At 39.8% G+C, this 12,669-nt stretch overlaps 1 protein-coding gene across 5 annotated transcripts in view; it reads right to left on the reverse strand.

Annotated features, from left to right (window-relative positions):
* LOC117418224 (myosin phosphatase Rho-interacting protein-like) overlaps window positions 1-12,669 on the reverse strand; it is a 199,808-nt gene that overhangs the window by 176,611 nt on the left and 10,528 nt on the right. For all 5 annotated transcript variants that reach the window (XR_009330822.1, XM_059035674.1, XM_059035675.1 and 2 more), the window contains exon 2: window positions 8,550-8,627. Coding sequence is in view for 4 of the 5 variants with exons in the window: in XM_059035674.1 (XP_058891657.1) it covers window positions 8,550-8,627 (78 nt within the window). In the remaining variant the exon portion in view is untranslated. The remainder of the gene's footprint in view (window positions 1-8,549; window positions 8,628-12,669) is intronic.

Here is a 12,669-nt window from a genome sequence, read left to right on the forward strand (position 1 = left end):
GAAGGCAGGGTTCTTCCACCTAAAGAGAATCTCTAGAATGTGTCCTTTCCTGTCTCCCAGGGATGCTGAGCCCCTTGTTCATGCCTTTGTCACATCTTGTTTATTGCAATGCCCTTTTTGCTGGTCTTCTTGCTCGCTCTATCAATCATTTACAGCTTTGCAGCAGTTCGAATCTTGATGGGCACTAGTCGGACGGAACACGCTACTCCTGTTCTTGAGTGTTTGCATTGGCTAACGGTCTGTTTCCGTGCCACTTTCAAGATTCTGCTGCTGACATACAAGGCCCTACATGGTCAGGGTCCTTCTTACATCATGGACCTTCTTAGCCCATATATCCCTGGGAGACAGCTTAGGTCTTCCAAGTCAGGACTTCTTAACTGCATTTCACCCAAGCGTATTCCTCTTGGTGGGCGCAGCTTTAGTTGCATTGCCCCTTCCTTATGGAACTCTGCTCAGCTGCATACAAAATTCTACTTCAGTTTCTCAGTTTAAAACTTTTAGGCTGTCTTCTACTCTTAAGTGTCCTAGGTTCTGAAATATGAAATTTGAGATTTAAAAAAAAATAATAATAATCTTGTTTTTATGCTTGCACCAATGTATTTGGACTATATTATCTTGTTTGTATTTAAGTTTACAATGTTTGTAAATTAATTTCTATCTTGGACATTTTAATTGTGCAGCACCTTGGGACATTTCAGTATGAAAGGCGCTGTATTTAAATTAAAGTTATTATTATTATTATTATTATTATTATTATTATTATTATTATTATTATTATTATTAATATTTCAGGTAAAATGAACTCCTCAGTGATTGTGTGAGTTTTTTACATATCGCAATGCACTGTGCAACAAGGTAAGAGGCGTCCAATGCTTGCTCCTGGACACTATATCCACGCTCACTAATTTTTTGTAACGTTTCCAAATCTTTGCTTTTTTGTTGGAAAAAAGTGGCTTGTCTTTATAGCTTAGGTGATTGTCTCCAATTGCCTGAGTAGTTTTCATGGTTTTAGGCTTTCATTTGTTAATGAAAGCAGATGCCGGCATGCATTCACCCTTGTGGTCCTCAATAAATGAAAACCCAAACTTGAAGTAAGCAGGGTTGAATCTACGATTACTTTTCTTAATTCCTACTATCACTGTTATTTGCAGCAGGACAGTTTAAAATGTCTCCATTTTACTGACTACAAGACTTGCTTCCCTGACTAAAATACAATCCCATCTGTCCACTGGAAGATTATAATAAAATGCACTAAATGCATAATCTATTATCTATTTTCAAAGTCTGTTTGTGATCATTTCACACATTCTGGGTTGTGAAATATACAATGTATCTGCCTTTTCAACATTCCTGTTACAAGGGCACACGCTTCAGATCCTCGCAGTCTCTGATGGGCAGATAATGCATCCCAGTTGTCCTTGCTGTGGCTCAGCTGCGTGTCTGATAACACGGCTTTACTCATATACAGGGAGCTGCAAATATGATGCACCAGCTACAGTCACAGTTTGGTCATGTTATTGTTTGTATCGTCGCTTCAAGACAGTTTTCAGCCTAAAGGAGAAAAAAATCGAAACAGCTCATATAAAAATGTAACCATACCCAGGGTTTTCAATTAGTTTTGAGGTATGTGGCACTTACAAGGTAGTAGAGGGCACCAATCTTATCATGGATCATAGGGCCAACGGGGGAGAGTTTTGGAGGAGGGTGTTTTTTTGAAAAAGGGATTAAAATGGTGCATTCTGGTGCAATTTTGGATGGTTTAAGCATGTGGTAACTAGTAGCGGTCTGCCTGTAGTGTCTGATAAAGTACTCCATTAGTGCAATGAAGGAGTTTTATTTCAGCACTGCTCACAGCAAGGCAAGATCAACAAGAAGAAACATAGACTTCTGGAGCATTAAGGCCCCTGCAATACAAGGCTGGCTGAAAATGTGTGTGGAATTGGTGACTGCACCTTTAACTGTGTACAGTTGTAAGATGCTCAGCATTAGTCAAGTCCTGATCTGACAGCATGTAACACAGAGATCTCTTATGATTACATGTTACCATTTACTTTTCAGTAAAAACAAGTTTAAATTGCAGCGGGTTCATTCTGCTATTTGATATAAATACACCACAGCAAATACATATATTTTATTTCACTATTTTTCTCATATTTTCATTAGCACAATCTAGTCAAGGCGTTCCAAAATTCTTGAAATTATATATATATATATATATATATATATATATATATATATATATATATATATATATATATATATACAGTGCCTTGCGAAAGTATTCGGCCCCCTTGAACTTTGCGACCTTTTGCCACATTTCAGGCTTCAAACATAAAGATATGAAACTGTAATTTTTTGTGAAGAATCAACAACAAGTGGGACACAATCATGAAGTGGAACGAAATTTATTGGATATTTCAAACTTTTTTAACAAATAAAAAACTGAAAAATTGGGCGTGCAAAATTATTCAGCCCCTTTACTTTCAGTGCAGCAAACTCTCTCCAGAAGTTCAGTGAGGATCTCTGAATGATCCAATGTTGACCTAAATGACTAATGATGATAAATAGAATCCACCTGTGTGTAATCAAGTCTCCGTATAAATGCACCTGCACTGTGATAGTCTCAGAGGTCAGTTTAAAGCGCAGAGAGCATCATGAAGAACAAGGAACACACCAGGCAGGTCCGAGATACTGTTGTGGAGAAGTTTAAAGCCGGATTTGGATACAAAAAGATTTCCCAAGCTTTAAACATCCCAAGGAGCACTGTGCAAGCGATAATATTGAAATGGAAGGAGTATCAGACCACTGCAAATCTACCAAGACCTGGCCGTCCCTCTAAACTTTCAGCTCATACAAGGAGAAGACTGATCAGAAATGCAGCCAAGAGGCCCATGATCACTCTGGATGAACTGCAGAGATCTACAGCTGAGGTGGGAGACTCTGTCCATAGGACAACAATCAGTCGTATACTGCACAAATCTGGCCTTTATGGAAGAGTGGCAAGAAGAAAGCCATTTCTTGAAGATATCCATATAAGCCACCTGGGAGACACACCAAACATGTGGAAGAAGGTGCTCTGGTCAGATGAAACCAAAATCGAACTTTTTGGCAACAATGCAAAACGTTATGTTTGGCGTAAAAGCAACACAGCTCATCACCCTGAACACACCATCCCCACTGTCAAACATGGTGGTGGCAGCATCATGGTTTGGGCCTGCTTTTCTTCAGCAGGGACAGGGAAGATGGTTAAAATTGATGGGAAGATGGATGGAGCCAAATACAGGACCATTCTGGAAGAAAACCTGATGGAGTCTGCAAAAGACCTGAGACTGGGACGGAGATTTGTCTTCCAACAAGACAATGATCCAAAACATAAAGCAAAATCTACAATGGAATGGTTCACAAATAAACATATCCAGGTGTTAGAATGGTCAAGTCAAAGTCCAGACCTGAATCCAATCGAGAATCTGTGGAAAGAACTGAAAACTGCTGTTCACAAATGCTCTCCATCCAACCTCACTGAGCTCGAGCTGTTTTGCAAGGAGGAATGGGCAAAAATTTCAGTCTCTCGATGTGCAAAACTGATAGAGACATACCCCAAGCGACTTACAGCTGTAATCGCAGCAAAAGGTGGCGCTACAAAGTATTAACTTAAGGGGGCTGAATAATTTTGAACGCCCAATTTTTTAGTTTTTTATTTGTTAAAAAAGTTTGAAATATCCAATAAATTTCGTTCCACTTCATGATTGTGTCCCACTTGTTGTTGATTCTTCACAAAAAATTACAGTTTCATATCTTTATGTTTGAAGCCTGAAATGTGGCAAAAGGTCGCAAAGTTCAAGGGGGCCGAATACTTTCGCAAGGCACTGTATATATATATATATATATAATCAGCAGTACACTACACTAATTCAGCTTGGTACAGTAACTTCCTTTTTTGTTTAATTATTCTGCTTTTTGCTGCACTACAGCCCGTCATTAAAATGATTTTCTTTCTGTTAAGTTTTCAGTGCATTTTCTTAATGCACATGTGCAACACACAAACCTTAAATGTATTTTTTATTTTTCGCTGTTCTTGTTCTAAATTTCTTGAAAGCTGTTCATTTAAGCACATTTTTTACACAACAGTACTCACACACATTTGTTTATCATCACAACTGTTGCATGAAACTGGGGTTACCGTGCTCTGCAGGTGTAAATAATATGCATCTCTCTGCACTGAAGCATTTGTATCAGCTGTCAAGGTTTCAGTTGATATCCCATCATGCCTTTCTTCTTAAAGGCGTACAGCCTCTATATATGAACGTGGTTACATATTTTTACGATATCAAAACAAAAGGAATAGCAGTCGGTGCAAATATAGGAGGTGGATTGCGCCAGTCGCCGGCTTGTTTTGAAAACACTACATACCTGTATTTTGTCTTCTTTTAAAACAAAAAATTAAGTCAATAACCAGTCTGCTTCTTCAAAAAGAGCAAAAAACAGACCCATATGCATTGCTTTGATTTACATCTTCAGAGACACTAGTTACTGTGCTGTCCTACAGCCAAAACTACTTGGAAAAAGTTAAAAAATGCCTTTGTAAAATATGCCTAAGATATTACAGAACAAAAGAAAAAACAAGAGAAGGCCATTCAGCCCATCTAAGTGATCTCAAAACTTTGTCAAGTCGGGTCTTACAGGATCCAAGTGACTCAGCATCAGCAACATGACTAGGTAACCCATTCCATTCTCTCACCACTCTGTGTGAAGTGTCTCCTTCAGCAACATGACTAGGTAACCCATTCCATCCCCTCACCATTATGTGGTGATGTCTCCACTTCATTTCCAACTGTGTCCTCTGGTCCTGGTTTCTATACTGTGCTTAATGTATTGGTTTGGGTTAACTTTGTCAACTCCTTTTAAGATTTTAAAGACTCATGTCCCCCCTGATTCTTCTTTGTTCTGGGATAAAAATATCTTCTTCCAGCCTATCTTCTTAGAGATTGTAGCTAACAAAATCCTTTATTACCATTTTTGCACCTCCATTAGCAAAATAAGTCTCAAATGTGCCAGTGAAGGGGAGGGGACAATTACATCCTACAGGTAAAATGACCAAGGAAATGCAACACTAACTGAAAGCAAGGCCTGCAAACAGAGATTTCTTTAACTAAGTGCAGTACCAGATACCATGTTTTAAAATAAAACCATGTTTACTAAAATGTGTTTCTGTCAAAGCTGCACATTTGAGACCTATGTATGGAATGGAAGCACAAAACCTGTAAGAGTTATGGAATTATTTTGTTGGCTACATTCACTTCATGCACCAATGCATTCTCACATATGATTTCTCAATAAAACAAAGCTCACCAAGTATGGCAAACTGGGCTGTGCTGAAGACTGGTATATGAAAGCAGACAGGAGTTGTTAATGATTCCAAAATATGCGGTGAAAAATAATGATGTTTAGGCTAAATATGACAAAATCGCTTTATTTTAAAATGTAAACTACAACTATTTACCTCTTTCTTGCAGATATTGATTAGCGTTTCTACCTGCAGTGTGAGGTGGAGATTATCAATGAAACATGAAGTGGAATAATAGCAGTAATCTTTCAAAGAGTCAGGGCACAGTGAAACGGGGGGCACTTCGCTAATTTAATTAATATACCTACAGACCTACATTCTGCACGATTCTCCTACTGTCAGCATTAGACAAAGTAAATTAAGACTGAATATATTTTACTATTTTTGTGAGTTTTGTCCAGTTCGACTTGGATTTGGTGTCTGACCAAATTTCTATCAGAACTTCAGTTTCTCCCACTGTCCAGATTTCCACAGTGAAAACTTCTTCAATTCACTGATGCCTGTTAGAAGCCATTAAAATAACAGTATAACACAATAATAGTTTAAAAATGAAACAGCAGGTGAATTTATTGCAGATGATAACAACTCATTATTTAAGAGTTGTCGTGTAGTCAAAACATGTTAAATGTACAAAAAGCCAGATTACCATTTAAACATGGTATGCACATAACACCGTGTAACAATTTTTTTTTTTTTTTTTTGGTTCCTGGGTAGTAAGTGTTATTTCCTAATTGCTTATGCCTCAAAAGTATAGAAAATGGCTATTATTCCCCACAAACTTTGCTTTTGTGACCAGGACAGTGATATTTTGAAATTTACCTATTTTCCAGAACATTCCAGATAGATTCAGTGCTGAGTAAACTTGGAGTAACTTCTAGAACTTTCTAGAACTTTCCAGTAATATAAATAGTAGTATAAATACAGGGGCCTTAAGCCCACCAGTTCAGTTTAGTTCCAGCTGCCTAAGTGGATACATATCTGCATTTTTCTGAGATGGCATCAAGAGGCTGCAAGCATCCGGCAGATGCATTTTGCTATGTCTGCAGCCAATTTATCAAGACAAGAGCGAAAAAGTACTCTGTGGAAGCATCTGCTAAGATGTGTGAGGCCTACAAGGCATATTTCGGCATGCCTGTCAGGGATCAAGACAAACCCTGGGCACCTCATTTCACCTGTGAGCACTGCAAAAAAACTCTGGAAGGTAAGATGGACAATTGTTGCTCGGAATTTTATGTTATAAAATTTGTTAAATTTTTTAAAATTGTGAAAGTTTTTAATTTTAAATTGTTTTACAATTTTCAATGTTATTGAAAAAATATATCATATATGAAAAATGTTGCGAGAATCTCTTACACATTAGTCATGGGTGAAATAATTTATTGTAGGATGGTACAGAGGGGAAAAGAGAGCCATGAAGTTCGCTATCCCAAGAATTTGGCGGGAACCCACTGACCACTCAAGCAACTGCTACTTCTGCATGGTGGACCCTTCCAAACGTCAGACTGGCAAGAATGCACCTGCTATCACGTATCCGGACCTTCCTTCATCCATCGCCCCGGTGCCACACTGCCATGAGCTCCCCGTACCCACTCCTCCGGAGAGAGCAGCCGTCTTTAGAAGAGAGCAGCAAGTCAGAGAGCGAGGAAGACTTTGTAGATCCAGATGACAATTTCAGAGGTGGAGCTGAGGAGAGAAACCCATACTACCCCAACCAAAAAGACCTCAACGACTTGATTAGAGATCTTGGTCTCACCAAGTCCAATGCCGAGCTTTTGACGTCTAGGCTCAAGCAGTGGAACTTGTTGGATGAAAGTGTGCAAGTCGCAGATCAGAGGAAGCGTCACCAACCTTTTTCCAGCTTCTTCACCCGTCAAGATGGGCTCTGCTTCTGCCACAATGTGACCAGTCTGTTCGAGGCAATCGGAATCGCCTGTAACCAGAATGAGTGGCGCCTCTTCATTGACAGCTCATCCAGGAGCCTCAAAGCCGTGCTGCTCCATAATGGTAACAAGTACCCGTCTCTTCCCCTGGCTCACTCGGTGCACCTCAAAGAGGATTACAACAGCATCAAGACCTTGCTGGACGCCTTGAAGTATGATGAGTACGGCTGGGAGGTCATAGGAGACTTCAAAATGGTGGCATTCCTGATGGGTCTCCAAGGCGGTTTTACCAAGTTTCCCTGCAATCTTTGCCTTTGGGACAGCAGGGACACCAAGGCGCACTACCACAGGCGGGACTGGCCACAGCGGACCGAGTTCTCTGTGGGGAGGAACAACGTCAAGTGGGAGCCACTGGTGGACCCCCGGAAGGTGCTGATGCCACCAATGCACATCAAATTGGGCCTTATGAAACAATTTGTCAGAGCTCTAGACAAGGAGTCGGCAGCCTTCAAGTACCTTCAAGACTTCTTCCCTAAGCTGCCTGAGGCAAAGGTCAAAGCCGGTGTCTTCGTCAGACCACAGATAAAGAAGATCCTGGAGTGCAATGAATTCCCCAAGAAGCTAGTAAGGAGAAAGCGGCTTGGAACAGCTTTGTCGCAGTGGTTTGGGGCTTCCTGGGCAATCACAAGGCCGAAAACTATGTGGAGCTGGTTGAGACTCTGGTGAAGAACTACGGCACAATGGGCTGTAGGATGTCCCTCAAAGTCCATATCCTTGATGCTCATCTTGATAAATTCAAGGAGAACATGGGAGCGTACTCGGAGGAGCAAGGCGAGCGCTTCCACCGGGATATACTGGACTTTGAACGCCGTTACCAAGGACAGTATAACGAGAACTTGATGGGAGACTACATTTGGGGGCTGATTCGTGAAAGTGATTTACAGTATAATCGTAAATCTCGAAAAACTACTCACTTCTAAATCTTTTGTAGTCATTTTTGTATTACTTTAGTATAAATACATGTTAATTTGGATTCATATGTTGTTTTTTTCTGACTTTATGTGAACGAAAAGACACAAATTCACCCAGTTTCTCATTGGAAATAGGTAAATTTCAAAATATCACTGTCCTGGTCACAAAAGCAAAGTTTGTGGGGAATAATAGCCATTTTCTATACTTTTGAGGCATAAGCAAATAGGAAAAAACACTTACTACCCAGGAACAAAAATTATGTTACATAGTGAGAGTGATTAAACAAATAATCCATAGGATCTGACATTGATCAGTTAATACAGCTGTACAATGGCTACCAGAGCATCCCTTACCCTGGATCTGTGCATCGGATTGTCAAAGTCTGTTCCCTCAGGGGCCAATAGCAACCAGCCTCCATAAATGGGTTTCGCCTACATGGATATAAAATATGCATATTAGTAAGGAGAATTGAAGTATATTGTAACAAACAGTCTTTGTTAATTACATTTGCTATCTGGACAGAGACAGGAAGTACTCATAAATATGGAACAAAAAACCCAAATAATTAAAATGACAGTCGACCTCAGAAACCGGTAGTCGACTAATCGAAAGACCCGTGATTGTGAAGTGATTGTGAAGTGATTGTGAAGAGGTTGTGAAGAGGTTGTGAAGTGATTGAAGTGATTGTGAAGAGATTGTGAATAGGTTGTGAAGTGATCGTGAAGAGGTTGTGAAGAGGTTGTGAAGTGATAGTGAAGATGTTGTGAAGTGATTGTGAAGAGGTTGTGAAGTGATAGTGAAGATGTTGTGAAGTGATTGTGAAGAGGTTGTGAAGTGATTGTGAAGAGATTGTGAAGAGGTTGTGAAGAGGTTGTGAAGTGATTGAAGTGATTGTGAAGAGATTGTGAATAGGTTGTGAAGTGATCGTGAAGAGGTTGTGAAGAGGTTGTGAAGTGATAGTGAAGATGTTGTGAAGTGATTGTGAAGAGGTTGTGAAGTGATTGTGAAGTGATTGTGAAGATATGGTGAAGAGGTTGTGAAGTGATTGTGAAGATATTGTGAAGAGGTTGTGAAGTGATTGAAGTGATTGTGAAGAGATTGTGAATAGGTTGTGAAGTGATCGTGAAGAGGTTGTGAAGTGATTGTGAAGATGTTGTGAAGTGATTGTGAAGGGGTTGTGAAGTGATTGTGAAGATGTTGTGAAGTGATTGTGAAGATATTGTGAAGAGATTGTGAATAGGTTGTGAAGTGATCGTGAAGAGGTTGTGAAGAGGTTGTGAAGATGTTGTGAAGTGATTGTGAAGAGGTTGTGAAGTGATTGTGAAGAGGATGTGAAGTGATTGTGAAGATGTTGTGAAGTGATTGTGAAGATGTTGTGAAGTGATTGTGAAGATATTGTGAAGAGATTGTGAATAGGTTGTGAAGTGATCGTGAAGAGGTTGTGAAGAGGTTGTGAAGATGTTGTGAAGTGATTGTGAAGAGGTTGTGAAGTGATTGTGAAGAGGATGTGAAGTGATTGTAAAGAGGTTGTGAAGTGATTGTGAAGAGGTTGTGAAGTGATTGTGAAGATGTTGTGAAGTGATTGTGAAGAGGTTGTGAAGTGATTGTGAAGAGGTTGTGAAGTGATTGTGAAGAGATTGTGAAGTGATTGTGAAGAGGTTGTGAAGTGATTGTGAAGAGGATGTGAAGTGATTGTAAAGAGGTTGTGAAGTGATTGTGAAGAGGTTGTGAAGTGATTGTGAAGAGGTTGTGAAGTGATTGTGAAGAGGTTGTGATGTGATTGTGAAGAGGTTGTGATGTGATTGTGAAGAGATTGTGAAGTGATTGTGAAGAGGTTGTGAAGTGATTGTGAAGAGATTGTGAAGTGATTGTGAAGAGGTTGTGAAGTGATTGTGAAGAGGATGTGAAGTGATTGTGAAGAGGTTGTGAAGTGATTGTGAAGATGTTGTGAAGTGATTGTGAAGAGGTTGTGAAGTGATTGTGAAGAGGTTGTGAAGTGATTGTGAAGAGATTGTGAAGTGATTGTGAAGAGGTTGTGAAGTGATTGTGAAGAGGATGTGAAGTGATTGTAAAGAGGTTGTGAAGTGATTGTGAAGATGTTGTGAAGTGATTGTGAAGAGGTTGTGAAGTGATTGTGAAGTGATTGTGAAGATATTGTGAAGAGGTTGTGAAGTGATTGTGAAGATATTGTGAAGAGGTTGTGAAGTGATTGAAGTGATTGTGAAGAGATTGTGAATAGGTTGTGAAGTGATCGTGAAGAGGTTGTGAAGTGATTGTGAAGATGTTGTGAAGTGATTGTGAAGGGGTTGTGAAGTGATTGTGAAGATGTTGTGAAGTGATTGTGAAGATATTGTGAAGAGATTGTGAATAGGTTGTGAAGTGATCGTGAAGAGGTTGTGAAGAGGTTGTGAAGATGTTGTGAAGTGATTGTGAAGAGGTTGTGAAGTGATTGTGAAGGGGTTGTGAAGTGATTGTGAAGATGTTGTGAAGTGATTGTGAAGATGTTGTGAAGTGATTGTGAAGATATTGTGAAGAGATTGTGAATAGGTTGTGAAGTGATCGTGAAGAGGTTGTGAAGAGGTTGTGAAGATGTTGTGAAGTGATTGTGAAGACGTTGTGAAGTGATTGTGAAGAGGATGTGAAGTGATTGTAAAGAGGTTGTGAAGTGATTGTGAAGAGGTTGTGAAGTGATTGTGAAGATGTTGTTAAGTGATTGTGAAGAGGTTGTGAAGTGATTGTGAAGAGGTTGTGAAATGATTGTGAAGAGATTGTGAAGTGATTGTGAAGAGGTTGTGAAGTGATTGTGAAGAGGATGTGAAGTGATTGTAAAGAGGTTGTGAAGTGATTGTGAAGAGGTTGTGAAGTGATTGTGAAGAGGTTGTGAAGTGATTGTGAAGAGGTTCTGAAGATATTGTGAAAATGTTGTGAAGTGATTGTGAAGAGGTTGTGAAGAGATTGTGAAGTGGTTGTGAAGCATGTGGTTTCAGATGGGCGGGAGTGCAGTTGCAGTTGCAGTCCGTTAACATGTACATGGCACTGCAGAACATTAATAAACAGTTTTAAATATAGTGCACACAACATCAGAGTATTACGAAACAGCAAGTTCACAAATAAGGCACCAGACGTTATCAAAACACAAGATCTTTTTTCATTTTTATTTTTAACGTGGCGACTGCTTGACCCATTCGATGACTTTTACCTCAACTAGTTGACTCAAATAAGTAGTCATTCTACTTCTAGTGCAGTGTATTAATAGTATCCATAGTGGTCACTGATTACAAACAATGGTATTTAATACCTACAGCCCATGACAGCTTAGACTGCAAATGATTTGACTAAATAGCTTATATTGTTTAGACTCTGTTTAAAGAAGATTACAGTCTAACAACAGTGGGTCCCAGTCAATAAGCCGAAGTGGTCGAAAGATTGTTCTTAGTAATACAATATAGTGTGATAATCATACCACTTTGCTGGGTGGTTTTGGAGCTCTTCATGAATTCCCTTTGTGAATAGGGCCCCATGGATATTTGTGACCATTGTCTCTGTGTTTACAGTATCTCTTGGACCAGGACTTCACCCTGCTGTATGTGGTAACCATGACCTAATGGGTGAGTGAACCAAAGCCGTTGCAAGGGAATATTGCATAACGACTGGAATGCTACAAGGCTAAGCCGAAGGCTACCTTGTGCGTTACCATTAGGAACCCCAGTAACAAGCAGCTAGGGCTAAAAAATTGAGGGAGAAACTGAAAGCCACCCTTAATACTCTAGTCCCAAAGCCATGGTTTTGTGGATCCATGACATTCAGTCTATAGAACCCAGTAAGGGTATGGGGAGTAGCCCACACCGCTGCATTGCAAACATCCTTGACAGATGCACTCTGGAATAAAGCCCACGAAGTTGCCATGCCCCTGGTGGAATGAGCAGTGAGCTTTTCTGGAGCCGGGAGTTTTATGTAATATTTATATGGAGACCTGCCAAGAGGGGTTCCATATCCCCCCTGGTTCCCCTGCAATTCCACACAGCGCCCCAGCTAAGGCTGGACCTCCCTTCTGGTGACGCTGCCCAGTGTTACGCCTAGGCACAGATGGTCACTATCCCCAGCAAGATCAGCGTATTATTCAAATCTCATTGAAATAAACAAGAATAATCCTAAATTTCTATTTTTTCTACTGCTAAGTTAACTAAACCTCCACCAGAATCTGTTCAATCAAACAATCTCTCATCGGTACGTTGTAATGACTTCATGAATCACTTTAACAAAAAAGTTACTGACATTAGGAATCAGACATTCAACAGCGTATCAAATTTAGATGTGTCATCAAACTATGTTACTTGCACTACAATCCACATTTATGAGCATTTTTCTTGGATTAGTCAAATGGATCTGGCTAATATAGAAGATGAAATCCACACATGTGCGTTAGATCCTATCCCTACTCCACTTTTTAAAAAAGTATTCTCCAAAATAAAT

The sequence above is a fragment of the Acipenser ruthenus genome, chromosome 13 (assembly GCF_902713425.1).
Source record: "Acipenser ruthenus chromosome 13, fAciRut3.2 maternal haplotype, whole genome shotgun sequence".
Classification (NCBI taxonomy): domain Eukaryota; kingdom Metazoa; phylum Chordata; class Actinopteri; order Acipenseriformes; family Acipenseridae; genus Acipenser; species Acipenser ruthenus.